At 33.4% G+C, this 22,861-nt stretch overlaps 2 protein-coding genes across 2 annotated transcripts in view; one reads left to right on the forward strand and one right to left on the reverse strand.

Annotated features, from left to right (window-relative positions):
- LOC130902555 (uncharacterized) overlaps positions 1 to 22,861 on the reverse strand; it is an 86,687-nt gene that overhangs the window by 46,075 nt on the left and 17,751 nt on the right. The gene's annotated exons all lie outside the window — the stretch shown is intronic.
- On the forward strand, positions 11,652 to 22,786 carry LOC130902556 (uncharacterized). Its single transcript, XM_057814782.1, has 8 exons — positions 11,652 to 11,793; positions 15,024 to 15,266; positions 15,426 to 15,692; positions 16,843 to 17,025; positions 19,824 to 20,027; positions 21,427 to 21,607; positions 21,666 to 21,873; positions 22,610 to 22,786. Exons 1-8 carry the CDS (start codon positions 11,739 to 11,741, stop codon positions 22,748 to 22,750), a joined length of 1,482 nt encoding a protein of 493 aa, XP_057670765.1. The 5' UTR covers positions 11,652 to 11,738; the 3' UTR covers positions 22,751 to 22,786.

A 22,861-nucleotide genomic window follows, 5' to 3' on the forward strand; every position in this document is an offset into this window, starting at 1 on the left:
GCTACTATAATTTTATATAAAATAACTAGATATTATATATTTTATTTATTATCGAACAATCTCCCGCACTATATACTTCCTTTAACTCTAGATCAAAGAATTGCCTGTTAACCTCTCGTATGAAAACTAATAATGCGCTGAATACATTTTGTAGGTTGGCCGGTTTCATTGGTCTTTTGTGACGTTTTGATACCCAGGTAAAATATTCAAGAAAATCCATTTAGATAAATATAATAGACAGAAGTTGTGTCCGTAAATCCACTAAAAGATAAATAAGATAAATTAAACGTTTACGACATATGCGTAACGTCCAGTTTCTTGATGGAGGTTAGGTTAGTATTTACGTTAAGATTAGGGCGTTCATAAACTGGACGCTAAGGAGAAAGTTTGTTTTTGTTTGTTATTTATCTATACTTTTAAATGATCCACTGATTCTGATAATTAAACATTGTAATGCGGACCTGGACAAGTTATTTACTATGATTCACACCCTCGCGAAACAAATTACCACTTAGTTGTTTGTATCTAAAATTAGGTCATAAAAATTTTGACTAAAGAAGGATAAATACTGACATAAATCAAAAACGAAATGGAGACTGTTTACGGGGGCTTTTGTTCATTATTTTCAACAATTAAAACTTGAATCAAGTTGTTTAGCCGGGGTGTGAATCATAGTGAACAAATTGTCCAGGTCCGGATTACAATATTCAATTTTCAGAACCAGTGGATCATTTAAAAGTATAGATAAACAACAAAGTTGATTAGCAAAGGATTCTATTCATTTGTGAGGGATGCGCCATAAAATTTGACGCTAATCCTGACGCTTTAATGACCCTTTACAGCGGTAGGCTCAGCGTCAAATGAATAGATCCCTTTGTGAATCAACTTTGTTGTTTATCTATACTTTGAAATGATCCATTGGTTATGAAAATTGAATACTGTAATACAGACCTGGACAAGTTGTTTGTGTCTAAAATTAGGTCATAAAAATTTTCACTAAAGAAGGATTAACACCAACATAAATCAAAAACGGAATGGAGGCTGTTTACGGGGGCTTTTGTCGGTTATTTTCAACAATTAAAACTCGAATCAAGTTGTTTAGCGGGGGTGTGAATCATAGTAAACAAATTGTCCAGGTCCGGATTACAAAATTCAATTTTCGGAATCAGTGGATAATTTAAAACTATAGATAAACAACAACATTGATTTTTTCGCTATTTGTTGACCGTCATAACATTTTTTTTGTATTAAAATTTATAATCCCGTACGTCTATGTCGTAAAGATCTACATTGAGGTACCCAAAAAACAACAACGAAATTAATTGTATATTTAACAAATGAGAATGTTTCATGTGTTGACAATTGCTTCGCGTGAGGTAGCAGCTTCACAAAATAAAAAACACAACGCCTACAGTGACAATTAGTTGTAGAACATCTTGAGGAATATGAATTTTAAAACAAAAAAAAAAAACGAAAATGAGCATTAAGAAGAAAAATAAACAAACGATGACGGTTTTACGTGGAAGTTCAAAAACCTTGATTCCTTCTTGGAACGTTAAGGAATAGACAAACTAAAAACCGATTATATGTTTATGATTTATTTGTATTTCAATATTTGTTTATGTTTATGGAATAGTTTTTATTTATTTATCCAATTGCGTGATTGTAATACATAGTTGATATCAATATTTTTTAAAATAACATGAACTTTATGTGACGTACTTTACAGATAACCCTGAAATGCATTTCAAGAAAAAATTAATTTGAAACCAGCACAGACAAAAGGTTAAAAAACAGTTAAAAACTTCATATATTCAACGTTTCTTAACCAGAAGATTTTCTCTATAGTTTTTTAGCTTTTATCCGCCATCTCGTGATGGTTCCACCAACTCATATACATTTCCTCCATTAATTTCACACTTTGGAGAAGGCTCTCGAACTATCCACTTCTACTGGTATGTAAATTTGTTTCTGAGGGCATTTTGAAACATAAATGAACCCATTAAAATCTTCATGTGAACTTTAAACAAATTTAGCGACGTAAATGATTCTTTCATGGCAAAACGTTCACATTTTCTTTACAAGTGTTAAAGATTCAACAAGAGATTTAAAAACTTTATGAAAAACTCAGTTTTTCCATATTTAAAAGGAATACAGACAGAATGGTGGTAAACCCATTTAGATGAAACCCAAGCAACGAATAAAAACACATAGAGTAAAATATTTGCAGTGAAGATTGAACAATTAAGGAAAATAACAGAGAAAACGAAGATCGATTCTATAAGAAAGGTGGTGATTATAAAGAAGCTCAAACTGGAACCAAAAGAAAAGCAAATAGTCGAAAGATGTTTAAACTGGAACACTACAAAGAAAGAGACCAAGAAAGACCCAGGAAAACTTGGTTTCAACAAGTAGCAGAGGAAAGAAGAAGAAGCTAAACTAAAATTCCAATATGTTGACGCTAGAAAATTCGTAAGGAGTTCTAGAGAAGAAGAAGAACTTTATGTCTTTAATCGTAATCGTAAAACTAAAAGCTTTTATATATTTTTTATTCGAGAATGTGATTTATTTCAAATCTTATCACCCCTCATTATTATTTATTAAAAGGCGTTGAATTCCTTCACGTTTTCATCGTTTTCTATTCCCTTATCTCCTCTTTCCTAAATTTTCTTTCTCCTCCTCTTTACGTGCCGCCAAAGAGCACGTGCAACCGATGTTAAGATAAAAATAAACAAAATATTTAGTTTGGTTTCGATTATTAGGCCAAGAGCCAGGATTTTTTTGTAAAAAACGTTGGGGAACAGGTGTTTTTTTTTTTTAATATATTCAGGGGTGTCTCTTGAACGTAAATCTAAGTGGGCGTCATGAGGGGCGAAGGCTTCCCACAGCCGCCATCTTGAAAAACACGTTTTATTAAATATCTCGCGAACCGCGCATCGTACTACAAAAATTGCAACGGGAAAAAGTTTCTAATGAAATTTATAGAAAATTTTATGCCCTACAATTCAGTTATCACCATTTTTAATTTATCATTGACCATTAACTAAATATTTAGCAAAATCCATATTGAAAAAAGTTTGGAGTGCTATAATTACAAACCTATGCGTTATACAAAAAAAAGTTCCAAATAAAAAAGATGGCAAATATTATTATCTACAATAATGATCTTCATAATTTTTGTCGAACGATGCGCGGTTCGCGAGATATTTAATAAAACGTGTTTTTCAAGATGGCGGCTGAAGTGAAGCCCCTCCTCATGACGCCCATTTGGATTTACGTTCAGGGGACCTGTTCCCGTACGTTTTTTATGTTTTTAAATAATGCGCTTTGATCATTATTTTCGCTCCTTCAAGTAGAAATAATTTTCGTTCGAATGTGATACAAAAATACAGGTTGTCTCCAAAGATTTTCAAAAATGATTTGGGAGAATTAGGAATAGAAGAGATGAAGGAAAATCAAAATGTATCAACAAAGGATTCAAGATTCAATGCAATTTAAAATATTCTGTAACTGATCAAGGAATGAGTTTAACAAAACTGAATTGGTTTACACATCTGCTTAACATATGGCGATGACAAAATGATGATAGTCATTTTATTATTCGGAAACTAAGGAAAGAATGTAATAATGAGTCGGTCGACATCTTGCAGGTATACTTTTTAATTGTGTCAATAGACAAACAGGTGCTTGTTTTTTATACAGGGTTTTTAAATGCCATCCCGTCTCTAGGATAAATAGAAAACTGAAAAATATTTGGGGTTTGCTCATTAAAACATATTTCACGATTTTGCTGCACCTTCTAAACGGTTGGGGTCGACTATGGGGTCATTGTAGTAACGTTGAATAATATCTTTGAATTCTCGAGGTGAATTCCGCGATTTTAATCCAAAGGATTTAAATCGCGTCCAATGAATCGGAGCTTCTGCACCTCTACCAATCCATCGATGCGATGTAGATCTCCAGGGTGCATAAAAAATAGAGATCTTAGCTCGTTGGTGCTAATATTACCATTTAAATTTCCAAGTAGAATGCGATAACTTATTAATTTGTTACCTAAAGCTGCTGTCATTGACAAAAAATCCACTCTACCCAGTAGAGCTTTTGGACTTGTCTGTAACGATAAGGATGAAGCTGTTTCTCTTTGAAATATCCTCCAAGTACTTGAAAAAGACGTCTTTGTTTGTTTTGCCACATTCCATACACTAACTATTGGATTTTGAACAACCAGAATTAATTTTTTTAGATCTAACATTTGCAGTTTCTCGACGACCTCTTTCAATGGTTTTAAATGTATTTTTACTTGGTGAGTGTCCTAAGCACTCGACTAAAGTTAATGACGTGTCAGTTTATTTGAAATTTGAGTACATTGAGTACAAGGTTTCAGAAATGTATTTTTGATTGAATGATAGTTTTTTTACAGGATGTATTCTAACGGGTAGTACTAACCAAAACGAGTTGCTCTGAAATTGAGCTCATTTAATATTCGAAAGAAAAATGATACTAGAACTTATATATTCTGTACACTACAATCTTTATTACATCGCAGTACTTAAAAACTATAATATATTATTGACATATTTGAATAGAATTTCATTTTTAATAAATATTGACTTACAGTATTATATAGTAATTAACAGGCACGAAATCAACACAATAATAAAAAATTAGAAACTACCAATCTTCAACGCTGGTTTTTTTACATTCTTATGTTCTGAGTACTTCTCCTCTGAAACTTCTGTTTAGAGGACTCCGTAATAGCATCAAAGATCCCATGAAATCAATCGTTGGCCTTAGGACGCTGTTTTTTACATTCTTTTGTTCTGAGGACTCCATAGAAACATCAAAGATCCTATGAAATCAATCCTTGGCCTTAGAACGCTGTTTTTTTACATTTTTTTGTTCTGAGAACTCTATAGAAGCCTCAAAGATCCTATGAAATCAAACCTTGGCCTTCGGACGCTGTTTTTTTACATTATTTTGTTTAGAGGACTCCGTAGAAGCATCCAAGATCCCATGAAATCAAACCTTGGCCTTCGGACGCTGTTTTTTTACATTATTTTGTTTTGAGAACTCTATAGAAGCCTCAAAGATCCCATGAAATCAATCATTGGCCTTAGAACGCTGTTTTTTTACATTCTTTTGTTTAGAGGACTCCGTAGAAGCATCCAAGATCCCATGAAATCAATCCTTGGCCTTAGAACGCTGTTTTTTTACATTCTTTTGTTTAGAGGACTCCGTAGAAGCATCCAAGATCCCATGAAATCAATCCTTGGCCTTAGAACGCTGTTTTTTTATATTCTTTTGTTTTGAGGACTCCGTAGAAGCATCCAAGATCCCATGAAATCAATCCTTGGCCTTAGAACGCTGTTTTTTTACATTCTTTTGTTTAGAGGACTCCGTAGAAGCATCCAAGATCCCATGAAATCAAACCTTGGCCTTCGGACGCTGTTTTTTTACATTATTTTGTTTTGAGAACTCCGTAAAAGCATCAAAGATCCCATGAAATCAATCGTTGGCCTTAGAACGCTGTATTTTTTATATTCTTTTGTTCTGAGTACTACGTAGAAGCATCAAAGATCCCATGAAATCAATCCTTGGCCTTAGGACGCTGTTTTTTCACATTCTTTTGTTCTGAGGACTCCGTAGAAGCATCAAAGATCCCAAGAATTCAATCCTTGGCCTTAGGACGCACCTTTTTATTCATCCTAGCCTAACCTAAGCTAACTTAACCTAACCATTCCCCGATTGCTGGTGTAGGGTCCCATGAACATAGAGCAGGAATATTAAAATGAAATAAATTTTCAGTTTCAAGCAATATTTTTGAACGATCGCTAGATTTTGAAAAAATTATCGCAGCAAATCGCTAAACATCGGCACTGTGAGGCTTAGTAGCTGCAATCCCTGCAAACCCTTTAATAATATTTCCTTTTTTTTAGTTTTCTGGTAAAGGTCGAGTCAAATTTCTTAGAATATACCCTGTTTGTGAAACATCATAAACCCTCAGTCCCAATTTTTTCAAATGAATCCGTTGGGGTTTACTCGACAAAAAATTTCCAATTCACAAAATGCTTACTAATTAATAATGCTTAATAACTTTATCAATACTTTATACCAGCATTGGTTATTACTTTATAATTTTCAAATCAAAATATTCCGAAAACGGTACACAGAATCGAGTTTTATCAAGATTAACTATTTGGTGTGAAATTAAATGATTTTTAATTATGTAACTAACGCCCTGTACAAGAGTCGGACATAAAAACAAATTTATTGGATGCATTAGCTTCTGAAACATATTAGTATAAAATTTCAGTACAATGTTGCCAGTAGTTGCGGCAAAATCGTAAAAAATGTGAATAGAGTTTGAAAAATTGTCATCGTTTTTACAATTTTCATTAAATAATAAAAAAATGTAATACCTGGAGTTTAATAATCTGCTGCGTTATATCGTTTAGAAATTCTATCGATTTATTTATTTATTTATTTATCATTGTAACAGATAATAATTCAGTAATTGAAAACATCTAATTCCACACAAAACATATTTTGATGAATAACTTTTTCGTTTCACCCTATATACATATATTCCTCATTAGAAGTTGTTGAAATTCAATGAGCGTAGTTTCATTGTGCATTGGACAACAAGCAGGGAAGTATGGGGGCCGAAAAATCAATAAAAAAAACTCCCTTGGTGCAAATGACGTGCCATACTTTGTTCATTCCTTTAGTTTGTATATTTAGTACGTGGGATTCAACTTTAAATAATATATTATTCTGTCTTTCTGTGACATTTTTATAGACAAAAAACCTAATTGTGAAGTAATTTTCAATATAACAACTTTGTAGATTTGAAATATTCTTCAGTTTTCTACCTATCCTAAATACCTTTTTTTGAAACACCCTGTATATGACAAAAACTTGTTTTGTACCTACAAAAAATAGTTTTGAATAGTTTATGTATATACAACTTTTGTTGTTTATTAAAATTCAAAAATTTAGTAGGTAGTTTAAACATTTTAGTAATGCCGCCATATTGCGTGACATCATAGGTATAAAATAAACACTGAACATATAATACAAAGTAAATACGACAGTTAATCGGTTATTTTATTTGTAAGTAAGATTCAAATTTATCTTATTTTAATATTTTATAGTAATTAAGATTATTATGCTTTAAATTTTTAACTTGATTATTCACATATTTATGTTTCTAAATGTTTTTGATTTTAGGTCTCTTCTGTTTCAAAATCAGTCAATTTTTTTTTAAAAATTATTAAAAAAACTGTTTCTGAAACAGAAGAGACCTAAAATCAAAAACATTTAGAAACACAAACATATCAAAAAGTCTAAGAAATAAGAAATTTATTCTTATATTCAGAAAATTTTTTTATTTATACGTAACTAATAAATAAAACTGTATTATAACAGCACACGCTTTGTTGCCGGCAACGATAACCTCGTGATAATCAAGCTGACAGCTGCTCGATGTTTATATTAAACCTATGACGTCACAACTGAAAACCAATGAGAATAGTTTTCTTACGTGGTTAAAATATTGAAATTTTCGCGATTTTCAATTAAATATATACAATTTATAAAATAAACAAATACTTTTTGAATAATGTAGAGCTGTAGATGTGCCGAAACGAAAGAAATTTTGGGCATTATTAGGAAAAAAATTGAAATAACCAAAACGTGATCCCATTGGTTAAATGACCTCAAATGACATTCGGAGTGAATCGACGTCAATAAATATCATTGATCAACATCAAATGACAATAGAATCAATTGGCTTCAATGGACGTCAATTCATGTCAATTGAAGTCATTTTTCATTTAATAAAACAATTATGAGAATCGTCAAGAAATAATGAAAACAAAAATTATTATCAGAAGTTTATTTCACAACAAAAAACAAAATTTTTTTTGTTACACAAATAAATGTGTTGGTGTTGCCCATAGATTAAAAAGAAGTCGACTCTCACGTCTCTTTGATTACTAAATATGCATTAGAATCTCCAAGGTCTACTAACAATTAAATTTTTAACGCGGCTGTTACAATTTACATTTTAATGCTTTAATTATTATCGTTGCGATACTTTGGGGTGTCTGAAGGACTTTACTACACTAAAACAAGCAACAGGGAGCACGTGTTGAATGATTTATGGCATAAATCAATACAGAACAACGACTATACAATTAAAAACTTTCACTCACAAAAAAATCACAAGAAAAAATCTGTAGAGAGAGCTCTAGTGAGTATAAACAGTTTGGGGATTTTTTTTGAATAATTTTAAATGGGGAGCGGGTGGGTACAGCTGCGGCCGCATTCCTCAGGTAACAGATGAATTTGGGAGAGTGGTCAAGAAAGTTGAGGTAAGGACGTCTGCTGCTAGAAACCGGAGGAGCTGCTTTGAACCGAGGGACCGTATACAGTTGACCCAGGAGATGAAAATGGTTTTTTTGGTAGAGGAGTTGTTTGATTCGATGGTACCAATCACATAGCGGGCTTGGAGATAAATTAAACGGTTTGGGATTGGGGGTTATGTCTGTATTAACATAAACGGTGATACTGGGACTGAATCTACTCTTGTATTGGCAGTAACTGCTAGCAAGTCAGGAGTTTTTTGAGCAGATAGTATGGTAAGGTGCTAAATGTTTGGTACGTATGAAGTGGATTCCGTCCAAAATTTACTCCGAGTGCTTTGATGAGACGGATTTCTCCCCAAAGTCTCAGGTGAAAGTTTTGGGGTTGATTTCGCGCACGGAATTCGGATATTTGAAGACGATGGCTTCAGTTTTTTGTCAATTGAGAGTTAGACCTTCACTGAGGGGTCACACGTATAGTGGAACGCCGACTTTGACGTTGTAATTACTCACGAATAAAATATTGTACTTAGGGATGTTCTTTACTCTTTTCATTGCAACAAACTCTAGGTTTAAATTCGATATATTATTACTACAATTATGTAGGGATGTTTTAGGATGTTGACAGGCGTATTATTTGGATTTCTTATTTTCTTACAGGAACTAGAGATTCGGATAATGGATCATTAGTGAATTTTTGCTGCAAGAAATTCATCTAACAGCAGAAACTTTTAGAATTGTCAGTGAATATAACCTAATATATATAATAAATAATTGAATAGTACAACGCCGACTGACGCCTGAATGTCAACAATGGCGAAGTGTGTAGTGCGAGATTTACTTTTGTCAGATATTGCCTATAAACAATCTATTAAAACCGATTGAGATCGATTGTCAGTGAATACAACCTAATATATTTAAGAAAAATTGAACATCTCCGCATAAATCAATAATTGAATGATTTATTTTTGTTTTAAAATGTCCTCGAACAATAATTATACCTCGATGATAGTTTGTGAGTTTGATTTAGCTTACGTCGAATTAAAAAAAAAGATGACTAAATAAGGAAGGTCGTTCGTTTTTATTGATTACTAATTTTACCGTGATTCCTTGAAAAAAGTGAAGGATTTTAACACTTGCGTGTATAATAAATATATCTAACGATCAAAAAATGTTTAATCAAGATTCTTTTATTTAAAATATACAGTATAATTCATTAAGAACAGTTTTATAAAGCTGGCGTGAATTTATACAAATGGTATCTCACTTCCGGAAAACGCCCATGATATAATGTAAACATATACAAAAACAATACAAAAAAATTTCTACCATTTAGGTAACCGGCGTATTCACCAAACTTTAATATCGATTAATACGAAGGCAGTTTTTTTTAACCTCCGATAAACTATAAATAAAAGACTAGTTCATATAAAAGCGATATTTGTCATATCTGTGGATAATACCCTCTTCAAAGGAAGTTTCCGCCAATAAACAGACTTTGAACCTTCTGGAAATTCCGTAGACAAAGCTGTAATGGCGAATCTGTCAACTCGTTGAACCACGTCATCTGGAACGACAGATTTGCGTCTTTGGCCCCCTTCATCATACGGCCATCTTTAAATTTCCAACAACACCATCACTCATGATGTTTTCCCCATACACACGACTCATACTTCGATTGATTTCTTCAGCACTATGACCATCAACCTGTAAAAAACGAATCACACTTCGCAATCCACATCAGCATCAACAATTGCGGACATGTTTACGTAACTGTAGCACAACGCCGACTGACTCAACAATGTCAACAATGGTGGAGTGTGTATTGCGAGAACTTCACTTTCTTCTGGCTGCGTAGCGTCTGCACGGAGCGATCGGAGATTGAAAAATAAACGGCCTTCGTATAATCGAACAGGACAAGCTTCGTATGTAGGAGAAACTCGAGCGGACACAAAAAAATAACGAAGAACACGATGAGGGCAGTAAGAATGAAAATATTGAGAAGTATTAAAGGATTGAACTTAAGAAATCAAATCAGAAGTAAAACTTTAAGGTGACTCAGGATATGATACGATCCACGAGACCACGTCGACAGATTGATGGAAGATCGATAGGCTAAATGGGCAAAGGATGAAATACCAACTTCAAGAAGACCTCTCAGTCGATCTTCCAACAGATGACACGAAAGCTAGACGTTAACTTCTCGAGAAGCTGAATAATAGAACGATTTGGGGTCTCGTATATACCACGACCCAAAAGATTTATTGTATCCCTTTTCCTTGCTGGGATACTGGAGAACCCAGTGTTTACAGCTAATCCATCAATCCTACTGCTTTTAAAAAAATCTAGAGTGTGGGATGATACTTTTCTAGAACGGCTTCAGTTGCCAGAGATCTTCGTCTTCGATTTCATATGCACCCAGGTGTAGTGCTCTGGAGTTCCTCAGTGTCCAAACCTGTACGCCGCATTAACTGCTAGGTCTAGCGTCTTCAGGTATTTCTTGAAACGACAGTTCTTACTTTGGTCGATACATTCAGCAGATCTACTCTGGTTATAGTTTCCCAGAAGAGTCTTTGCCCGTCTTTGGTTTTCCTTGTATCTACCTTCTTTTCCAGTGTTTTTTTCATTGTTCTGTAGCTGATAACACAGGAGGGTTCGGTTTCCGTGAAAGGATTGTTGTCTGCCTCCGCTTATAGCTTCAACAAGTCTTAAGTAAAGAGAAAAAAGAAGAGAAGATTTTTTAGAAAAAATTCATGTAAATTCAGCTGAACTGGCGTCTACTTTTGTCAGATTTTGCACATTAACAATCCATGGAAACCGATTGAGATCGATTGTCACTTCATGTTGATTGATGTCTCCTGATTTCTATTAATGTCGAATCACATCAAATCATGTAAATTCGGCTGAATTGGCGTCTACTTTTGTCAGATCTTGAAACCGTAGCTGATACCACAAAAGGGTTCGGGTCCCGTGAAGGGCTTGTTGTCTGCCCCCGCTTATAGCTCAAACAAGTCTTATGAAAAGAGAAAGAAGAAGAGAAGACTCCGGTCGAGATATTTTGTATGAATATGTATGAATTTTTTATAGAACTCCATTTTTTTTGGAAACATTTTTATCTAAAATCAATATTTTTAGAAAAAATTGGTAAAATTTTTATTTTAACGAGGTTGGGGAAACACGAAGCGGCTTTGTGGGTTAAAATACTGTTGTCGTTTAAATAAAATATAAATTATATTGACACCCACAGAAATCGGTATCAAGTTTCACAATTTATATGAAATAATGGATGTTTCAAATTCACTAATTTATATTAGCTTGTTGTTACGAAACACTCATCATTTGTGACATAATTTTTTCATTTTTTTGTGAAATATGTGGGTGAATAATGTTTTATTTTCAATAGGAACATTATGCATTTTATATCTAAGTAAGTCCATGGAAATTTCATTTAACTAATTAAAAAAAAACGACATTGTAACCATGTTTAGTTGTGTTTCAGCATTGTACGAAAACGCTCGAGATATTTCTTTTTAAGTTTTCATTCATATCAATAGACATTATAATCTAGTTTGGTAGTAGTGGAAATTTATAACTAGAATATGATCTAAAGCAAATTCACTATGTCACAGCAATGCGAAAAGAGTTTTACAAAACCAGGTTCTAAAGTTTTTAAACCAGAATATTCGTTGTCTACTTAAAGTCTTCTTTTACCAAATATTTCGCCTTGCAGGTTGGCTGTACTTAAAGCATTATTATTGGCTACTGAAAGTTTCACAGTGACACCTGTCCGTCGTTGATGACGTACACTACCCTTTAAAAAATTTTGCACACCCTATACATTGAGTGATACAAAACAAAAGCAATACTATTCATTTTGGTTTTTTTTTGTAAAAATTCAAACAAATAATCGTTGTCTAATTGGTTCCATTCGTTCTTAAAGATATTTTAAAGATTTGGAATGGGAACAGGACTGCTTCCTTTCCAATTTATCCCACCATTTAATCCAGTTCAAATCGGGCGACTGTGGTGGTCATGATACATTCTTCCTTTCCACTTCTTTCAAATACTGTTTGTTCAACTTCGAGGAATGCTTGGGACCGTTATCATGCTGGAAGATATATTTTCCGCTGACCAAAACGTCCTAGATTTTCCTTTAATATTTTTTATAGTCTTCTTTAAAATTATCACACAGCTTTCCAGTCGCTCTTCATTCCAAACATCCTCGAATTATCACCCAGCTTTCGCCGGGTCTTCAAGTCGTAACTACACAAGGATATAACATCCGTTCTTCCTTTGACCCGCGCACACAGTCTTCTTTTAGAACCCAAAAACCTCAAATTTTGACTCATTGCGCAACAAAACTCTCACTCACTATTCATGCGTCAAATTTTTAGCCCACTGCAACCCTTTGATTTTATTTTGACATCTTAAAGGAGGCTTCTTCACTTTCACCCTGCTAAAAAGACCAGCTTCACTTAATCTCTATTCCATTGTAGAATTACTCACAGTTCTGAGATGCTATCTTTAGGCCCGTGGTTCTGGTTTTTGGATTCATGTTGATTGAAGTCGAATCACATCAATTCATGTAAATTCAGCTGAATTGGCGTCTACTTTTGTCAGATTTTGCATATTAACAATCTATTCAAACCGATTGAGATCGATTATCACTTCATGTTGATGGATGTCTCCTGATTTCTATTAACGTCGAATCATATCAATTCATGTAAATTCAACTGAATTGGCGTCTACTTTTGTCAGATTTTGCATATTAACAATCTATTAAAACCGATTGAGATCGATTATCACTTCATGTTGATGGATGTCTCCTGATTTCTAGTAACGTCGAATCATATCAATTCATGTAAATTCAGCAGAATTGGCGTCTACTTTTGTCAGATTTTGCATATTAACAATCTATTAAAACCGATTGAGATCGATTATCACTTCATGTTGATGGATGTCTCCTGATTTCTATTAACGTCGAATCATATCAATTCATGTAAATTCAACTGAATTGGCGTCTACTTTTGTCAGATTTTGCATATTAACAATCTATTAAAACCGATTGAGATCGATTATCACTTCATGTTGATGGATGTCTCCTGATTTCTATTAACGTCGAATCATATCAATTCATGTAAATTCAACTGAATTGGCGTCTACTTTTGTCAGATTTTGCATATTAACAATCTATTAAAACCGATTGAGATCGATTATCACTTCATGTTGATGGATGTCTCCTGATTTCTATTAACGTCGAATCATATCAATTCATGTAAATTCAACTGAATTGGCGTCTACTTTTGTCAGATTTTGCATATTAACAATCTATTAAAACCGATTGAGATCGATTATCACTTCATGTTGATGGATGTCTCCTGATTTCTATTAACGTCGAATCATATCAATTCATGTAAATTCAACTGAATTGGCGTCTACTTTTGTCAGATTTTGCATATTAACAATCTATTAAAACCGATTGAGATCGATTATCACTTCATGTTGATGGATGTCTCCTGATTTCTATTAACGTCGAATCATATCAATTCATGTAAATTCAACTGAATTGGCGTCTACTTTTGTCAGATTTTGCATATTAACAATCTATTAAAACCGATTGAGATCGATTATCACTTCATGTTGATGGATGTCTCCTGATTTCTATTAACGTCGAATCATATCAATTCATGTAAATTCAACTGAATTGGCGTCTACTTTTGTCAGATTTTGCATATTAACAATCTATTAAAACCGATTGAGATCGATTATCACTTCATGTTGATGGATGTCTCCTGATTTCTATTAACGTCGAATCATATCAATTCATGTAAATTCAACTGAATTGGCGTCTACTTTTGTCAGATTTTGCATATTAACAATTTATTAAAACCGATTGAGATCGATTATCACTTCATGTTGATGGATGTCTCCTGATTTCTATTAACGTCGAATCATATCAATTCATGTAAATTCAACTGAATTGGCGTCTACTTTTGTCAGATTTTGCATATTAACAATCTATTAAAACCGATTGAGATCGATTATCACTTCATGTTGATGGATGTCTCCTGATTTCTATTAACGTCGAATCATATCAATTCATGTAAATTCAGCGGAATTGGCGTCTACTTTTGTCAGATCTTTAGATTAGATTAGATTAGGTCAGTTCGGACAAACTCGATTTATATTTGGTAGTGATTAACTCGGAGTCTTGAGGTCCTCAACTACTCTTCTATCTTTTTCCCTTTTATAGTTTATTTTTAATATTTATAATTCTGTAATCTATTGTGTTAAATGCAGGGTTAAAATTTGACGTCGTTTCTTAAGCCGGTACTACACGATGCGTCCAACGTTGGCTTAACATTGGACGCATTACCTAAATAAATGGTTTTTCATATAGAATACGCAAGAAGAAAAGAAGTTTTACACGTGTTGGTTCCAAATTCATTCCAATGTTGGATACTCCTTTCACGCAGGCCAAAAAAAAACAGATTCAGCCAATATTGGAAGCAAAATATTCGTCGAATGACACGACGCGTCCAATCATATCAGCGTCCAACGTTAGTAGCATTGAACGCACCGTCTGGTACCAGAAGCCATACCGCACTGGAACACCTTTAGTATTTTATTTGATTTTCCATGAAATTATTGTTTTAGTTAAATCATCTGAATGTTATGAAATTATATTTCAACGCAATAACGATTTTTATGATAAGAGAAATTGGTTGGGTCACGTACCTCAAAAAAAATGTCAGGGATTATTCTTGGAGCAATTTTACGGTACTACGACTTTCAAGACTTTGGAAATAGAACAGATGGTATTTGGAAAATTGAACGATATTATACTAAATGACGATACGGAGATTATATTTGACGATAATACAAAATCGGAAATGAATTGTAAGTAATTATTTCCATACAATTTAGAGAAAAATGTCGAAATATCGCATTTCGTGAAATAAATATGGCCGATTTCCGGTAGAACTCGTCGTGGAAAATCCTATATATCATTTTGATATACAGGGTGATATACATTAATAGTTGTTTTGTTCTCTGTAGGCGTGGCGATAAATGGCTCGGAAGTAGAACTTCACCAATGGACAAATTTTGATAATTGGTTAAAATCGGGTGTAAACAACGATAATATGGCGATTCCACATTTGGAAAAACTTCCTTGCGTATACGACGATGTAATTTTCCCGAAGGGATACTTAAGTGGGGCTGTTGTTATTTCGAGTCAAGTTTCTATAAAGAGTTTCAAATTCGGCGACGAATATTACGAGGAATCGGAATTTGTGGAACTTGATAGCGATTCTACACTCAGCAGTAAGTCAATAGGCATGTTTCCACTAAGAATAAATCGGATCGCTTTGAGTTTCTAATGATTAACCATGATAATTAATAAATAAAAAAACAACTTTTCTACAAAAATAATAGAAAATAAAATCGACGAAATGAGGCGTTTAATCACGTGACATTAAATACCGATTAAAAAGCGTGACGTCACACCGCGCGAAACGCCATGTTGTAGCTGTCATTGTCGTATAAAGTAACAAGGTTATTTCGAGTTTTCTATTATTTTTAAATTAATAAAATTCGTTTTTAGTTTAATCTTGGAAGACAGGTATAATTTGCGATGGAAGCAGGATTTAACAAAGCAAACTGCAGTAATTAGCCCAAAATTGACGCAGTTATGCTTGACTGAATTTAGTGCAACACCTACTTTAGTTCATCGAAAGTCCGCAGTGTTAAAAACAAAGAACAAACAAAGTCTTATTTGATTAGCAGTTACCAGTCAGAAAGTTGCATTTATCCACTGCAGAATGAAAATTCTTAACTGATTTTGAGGTTAGCGAATACAAAGTTTCAATAACTTTCAACTTAATTAAGTCATAACATTTTATATGTTATGTGTGGTGTATTATGGTAGATTTTATACATTCATACATAGATACATCAAGTTTTGTTTGATACTTACATCAAAATGATCATCACAGAAATAATTTGTGGAATTAGTTGATAAAATAAAAGCATCTTGTCTCCTTATCATTTTTAAATACTTTCTTCTTATTTCTTCATTGTTTGGAACTTGTATGAATAATTTTTCTGGCGTTTTTATCGTTGTACTTTTTCATTGGGGTACTATATAGTATTTATAATACGAGGTGCTCATTATTTATTGAAAAACAATTGACTGTCAGAAACAAACATGGCTGTTTTTCGAGGTGTGACGTCATTCAAGACGCCATGACAGTCTTGGCCTTATTCGCGGTAAATTTCAAATTCATTTCTAAAAACTCAAAATACTAACGTAAAAAACCTATTTATCTCAAAGTAATATATTTTTGGGGTGAAATAGATGCTAAGCTATAGTTTTAAACTATATTTTATCAACTAGCTTATTCCCCCAAAATATTACGCTTTCATTTAGTATTAAACTGTTAGTAATCGTTATGTGCCCACACGTTTTTTCCAGATATTATAGTTTTCGTTAGAGATGGCGAAATCAACGTCAATAATCGTCAATGCGATGATGATTCCGGTTGCGTATGCGGAAACGAATTGTATTACGGCGAAGCGTGTGATGTTTTTGACGTACCAGATACCATCGAATGTAATCAACCCATCTTACCAATTGGGTTTTGTTACAAAATATGCGGTGAGCATTTTTTTTCTTGAAAAAAGGGTCAATACAGAAAGGAAACAAAACAACAACTTCATTTATATATTTTCCTGACAGTATTTTTATATCTAGATGAAACATGCCTTTCTTTTTCCAAATTTTTTAAGAGTTATAGGATTTGATTTTGGAAAAAACCACAAAAAAATTAAAAAGTTGGTGAATTTCTTGCAAATGTTGGACAAGGCTTCGCTTTAGATAGCCCATGTACAAGGTCCAATTTTGGCACAATCTCTTTAACATATCGGCCTAATAAATGCTTCAATCGTTGCTGGTTTATCCCTGTAGACATTATTCTTAACATGTCTCCACAAGAAACAATCCAAAGGCGTTAAATCACACGATCTAGGACCCCAAACGTGACATGAACTGTTAACCGACGGCGGCTCTCAATTTGGTGATTGTTTCGAGTACCATTGGCATGTGGCACCGTCTAGATGAAATCACATGTCGTCATGTCCAATTCTTCCATTTTGGACAAACAAATCGTCAATTATCACACGGTAACGCTCGCCAATCGCCATTCACAGTAACGTTTGGCCATCGTCACTTTTGAAGATGATGCCCATAATCCACACCAAATAGTGACTTTTTCGGGATGCATTGATCGTTCTTGCAATGCTTCTGGTCAGTCTTCACTCCAGATGCGGTAATTTTGCTTGTTGGAGCGGATCTCCCTCCAACTTTTGCCGGCGCCCATTCACCTAATGTTATACGTTGTGGCCGATCAAACTGCCCATAAATCTGAAGAAATGCGCGATGAACCGATGAATTTTGATGAAATTCAATAATTTGTTCGTTCGTAAGTCAATTCATGATTAAATTTTATACCAAACTGAACAAGTTTGACAATGACACAAGACACGATTTACGCGTGATCTGTCAAAAAACCACTACCACCAAAAAAATCACTCAGTACTTAAATGAACCGATCACATTACCAGGAATTCTTGGCTATTTTCCTTAATCTCGTATTTTTTTTATAAAAAACCCTTTTAAGATACGTCTTGGATCTTGTTGATAATTTTCTCTATTTTTCTCACATTTGTATATCTGGTCAAATTATTGACTTCATAATCTTCTTCTACGAGTTTACTTAAATTTTATCACTTTTCTAGAAGGTCCTTGACCTCTTTTATAATTTGTCCAAGACTTTTTTTCATTGCTTGACAATTTCCTTTAATTTATTTCTAAATATAGTCAATACAACTGTTAATTTGTCCTCATTTTCGTAATCCAATCAATTGTTCAGAATTTCCTTGATCTTATTTATCATTTTCATCATATTTTGTGATAACTTTCTCTTATCTATTCCCAAATTTGATCATTCATTGCTGTCTTGTTCATTTTCCTCAAATTTTTCATTAATTTTGCTAAATTATTAACTTTTCTAGAAATTCCTTGATTCTCTTTACCATTTTCTTCACTTGTATCTGTTTTATTTCTTTATCTGATCAAAATGTTGCTTTCTTCATCTTGTTCTTCATCTACTTGAATTTTCTTGTCTATTGACTTCATAATCTTCTACGAGTTTACTTAAATTTTCTAATTTTATCACTTTTCTAGAAGGTCCTTGACCTCTTTTAAAATTTGTCCAAAACTTTTCTTTCATCGGTTGAAAATTTTCGTTAATTTATGTTTAGATATGACCAATACTTTTTTGATTATTCCGTATTTTCGTAATCCAATCAATTTTTTAGGATTTCCTTGATCTTATTTATCATTTTCTTCATTTTTTGTGATAACTTTCTCATATTATTCCGAAATCTGCTAAATCATTAATTTTTCTAGAAATTCCTTGATCCTTTTCTTCATTTTCTTTACTTACATCTGATTTATTTCTTCATCTGGTCAAAATGTTGCTTTCTTCATCTTCTTCTTCATCTACTTGAATTTTCTAGTCTATTCACCTTTCTAGAAGCTACTTGAACCTTTCAATTATTCTCTTCATACTCCCCTATAATTACCTGATCATTTTCCTCGATTTATTTTTATATATGGACAATACTTTTGTCAATTAGTCCTGAATTTCGTAAACCAATCAATATTTTAGGATTTTCGTGACCCTATTCATCATTTTTTTTTGTTTTTTTTTTTGTGATAACTTTCTCCTATGCGTTCCAGTTTACTTGAATTCTCTAGTCTATTCACATTTTTAGAAAGTCCTTAATCCTTTCATCATTTATTTTATCCCTTTCCCAGCAAGGTTCTTCGACACATCTTTATGCATGCCCCGAAATTTTTTAGACTAATCCCAAATCATATTCATTTTTTCGTTTTTTTTTATATAATTTTCTTTTTCCAATTCCAATTTTGATCATTCATTGCGTCCTTTTTCGAATTTATTTGCTATACCAATCACTTTTATAGGAACCCTTGAATTATGTTAATCATTTTTCATTCATCATTTCTTTATCTAGTCTCTCTCTCTCCGAGTTTACTTAATTTTTCCAAAAAATTTTCCAATTACATTAATTTTTTTCTCAAATTTCCAAAATCAATCGTCTTTTGATTTTCCTCACACATTTATTTCTATAACATGCAATATATCACTTTCTTTATCTTCTTTTCCAAATTTCCATCAAATTTTCAAACCTCATCCATTTTCTAGAAACTCCTAGTCCTTCTCGATCATTTTCTTACTTTTCCTGATAACAACTTTTTAATATTTTAATTCCAAATTAAGCTCCCACATTATCTGGTATATTTTCTAATCCGAACATTTTTTTTCTAAGACTTCTCGTCACATTATCTTCATTATTTTTCATATATTCAAGGGTCAACTATTATTTTCGAACCAAAGCAAGATTTCGAAATAGCTCGGATGGAAACCAGATTGAAAAGTTACACGTCGGATACGCATATCAGTAAAGTGAAAAACGAAAACGGCGACGAAGTCATACAAATTATTTTCACCGAGAAACAATTCACCGGAAATAGTATCGAAGAAGCTCAACGTTTCCATCAAATACTTAAAGATGGTAAGGTTTTCATTCCATAATAATCCACCTTTGTCTTGGTCTCTACCTCTATCTACATCTTTGATTCTGCATCATTGTTTTGTTTTTTCAATTGAATATGCTTTGTTCCGGTGAGTCATTTTTCAATCAATTTTAAATTTTCATTGACGTTAGACCACACACTCACACTAATATTTCTTCAGCCCATCCCAAGCCATCTCTCTTGTTTTTTATATCATCATTTCTCTTACTGTTTTTGTTTCCATTCATATCTTTGACTCTGCACCTGCTTTTGTATTAATCCTTGTCATATTTATCTCTGTTACGTTGCTATTTTTGTCAGCGTCTATCTTTGCTGTTGTCATTGTTTGTTACTGCAGTTTTCGTCAGCCCTCTAATTTTATCACTGTCATTTTTTGCTTTTGTCCGCTTACGTGTTTGTCTCGGTCTTTATCTTTGATCTTATTTCTATTTGTCGCCGTGTTTGTCTTTGTTTTGTCACTATTTCTGCCATTTTCTTTGTCTTGGTCTTTATTTCTATCTTTGTTACTGTTTTCATCAGCCTCTAACATTGTTTCTGTCACTGTGTTTGTCTTCGTCTCTGTTTTTGCCTTTGTATTTATATCTATTATTGTCTCTTTTTTTGCTTTTGTCCGCCTACGTGTTTGTCTCGGTCTTTATCTTTGATCCTATTTCTATTTGTCTCTGTGTTTTTCTTTGTTTTATCACTATTTCTGTCATTTTCTTTGTTTTTATCTTTATTTCCATCTTTGTTTCTGTTTTCATCAGCCTCTATCTTTGTATCTGTCACTGTGTTTGTCTCCGTCTCCGTTTTTGCTTTTGTATTTATATCTATTATTGTCTTTATTTTTGCTTTAGACAACACCACTGTTTGTCTCTGTCTATAACTATATTTTTTCTTGTATCAATCTCAATCTCTGTCCCTGCGTTTGTCTCTGTTTCCGTCACTCTCTCTCTCTCTTTCTCTGTTTCGTCTTTGTCTCTAAACTTATTATTGTCTCTACGATTTTGTCATCCCCTAGGTTTGTCTCTGTCTATAACTCTATCTTTCTTCTTGTTTTAGCTTCAATTTCTGTCCAAGTGTTTATCTTTGTTTCTGTCACTGTCTCTCTCTTTTTTGCTTTCGTCTTTGTTTTTTGTTACTGTTTCTGTCTTCCTCGCTGTTTTTATCTCTATTATCGTCTCTGATTTCACTTTGGTCAACTCCTGTCTTTGTATTTGTCTTTTTTTTCTATATTTTCTTCTGTTTCTGTCACTGGGTTTGTTTTTATCTCTATTATTATCTCTGTCTTTACTTATTTCAGTGTCTGTGTTTGTTCCTATCTTAGTCTCGATTTCTATATCTATTTTTCCCTCTATTTGTCGTATTTCTGTGTTTCCCTATTTGTATTTCTTTTAGATAAAACGATCGAATATGAAAAATCGGAATTTTTGACGTCTTCGTACCCGAACCAGAATGGAAAAAATGCAACAAACGCTATATCAATAATTTTCGGTTCGCTATTTAGTGCATGCGTTATATTTGCAATGGTTCTGTATTTATTCGGAGACAACGATAAAACTAAACGGTTTCGAGAACGGTAAGGCCCTGCTGTTATATATTTTCAGCTATTATATCTTTTTTTTTTTCAATTTTAGTGTTGGTCTCGGTTCCAGGCCTCTTACTTATAAATCAGTATTCTTTTCGAGAAACAGTAGTATCAGTGAAGGTACTGGATTGATAGGAGAAGGACATTTGGTTGGTAGTTCAATGCCAAATATACCGAAAACGTTCGAAAATCCTAGTTTTTCGGAATTTACAAAAAAATCGTCTTCCACATCGAGTTCTAATGCCAGTTCAGCTGAAGTAAGCACCAATTACTTTAATTAATAACAAAATTATTCAAATAACGTCGCATGAGGTAAACTCAACCATTTCGGATGGTTTGTCTATTAGTTCATCCACCATGAAAAGGAAAGAAATTGATTGAATCGAAAAAGGGTTACTGTAAGTGATCAAATCGAAGCCCACCTTCGGGCAACGTTTCTCAACGGAGAATCACGTCAAGCTTTCTGCCCAATTCTTCTTCAATTGTAATTCGGAGGTTGCAAAAACGAGTTCCTTGAGAAAGACCCACAGGAATAAATCACAGGTTGTCAGGACACATTTCCGTAAGGCCCACTCAAAGAATCCTCGGCTGACTATCCTTTCTCCAAAATAACGCGTAGTGTTGCATCCTTGTCCATTTTCCCGCGTAAATCTTCGATAACTTTGTCCAGTCACGTGATCCTCATAGACCCACGAGACCTCCAGCACATACACACACACCCCATGCAGGTTTAATTCTTCTTCAATGAAGACGTTAAGATTCTGGTCGTTCCAGTACAGTCGATTGATAATGTTTAGCTTCATCCGACCACAAAATGGAATGTTGATACTGCAGATCATCCTGACTCCATGCGATTTTTACAAGCCTCTTTGCTTTGATCTCTGAAGGCGATAACTTGGTTACAGAAACGCGCTTCTATAGTATGAGTGTTGGTGTAGTGGTAGTAATGAGTGTATTGAAGCTCTTCCAATGTCTAATTAATAAAATTTGCAGGATTTAACAAAAGAAACTGGTTTATTGAAGAAACCTAATGATTTAACGGAACCGCAGGTGTTTGAAGAACAAACGCGAAGACATTTGATTGAAACAGTAGCCGAAGAAGGAGAATTGGTGGATTTATCTGATATGAGTTAAAATTTTTAAACTAGTTTTATTAAAATATCGATCTATTTTTTTCTTTCATTTCCTAATCCAATGTGTAACTTCAATCCTTAATTGGATATTTGGGCAGAAACTGTAGGAAAT

Source organism: Diorhabda carinulata, chromosome X (genome assembly GCF_026250575.1).
Source record: "Diorhabda carinulata isolate Delta chromosome X, icDioCari1.1, whole genome shotgun sequence".
In the NCBI taxonomy this organism is placed as follows: domain Eukaryota; kingdom Metazoa; phylum Arthropoda; class Insecta; order Coleoptera; family Chrysomelidae; genus Diorhabda; species Diorhabda carinulata.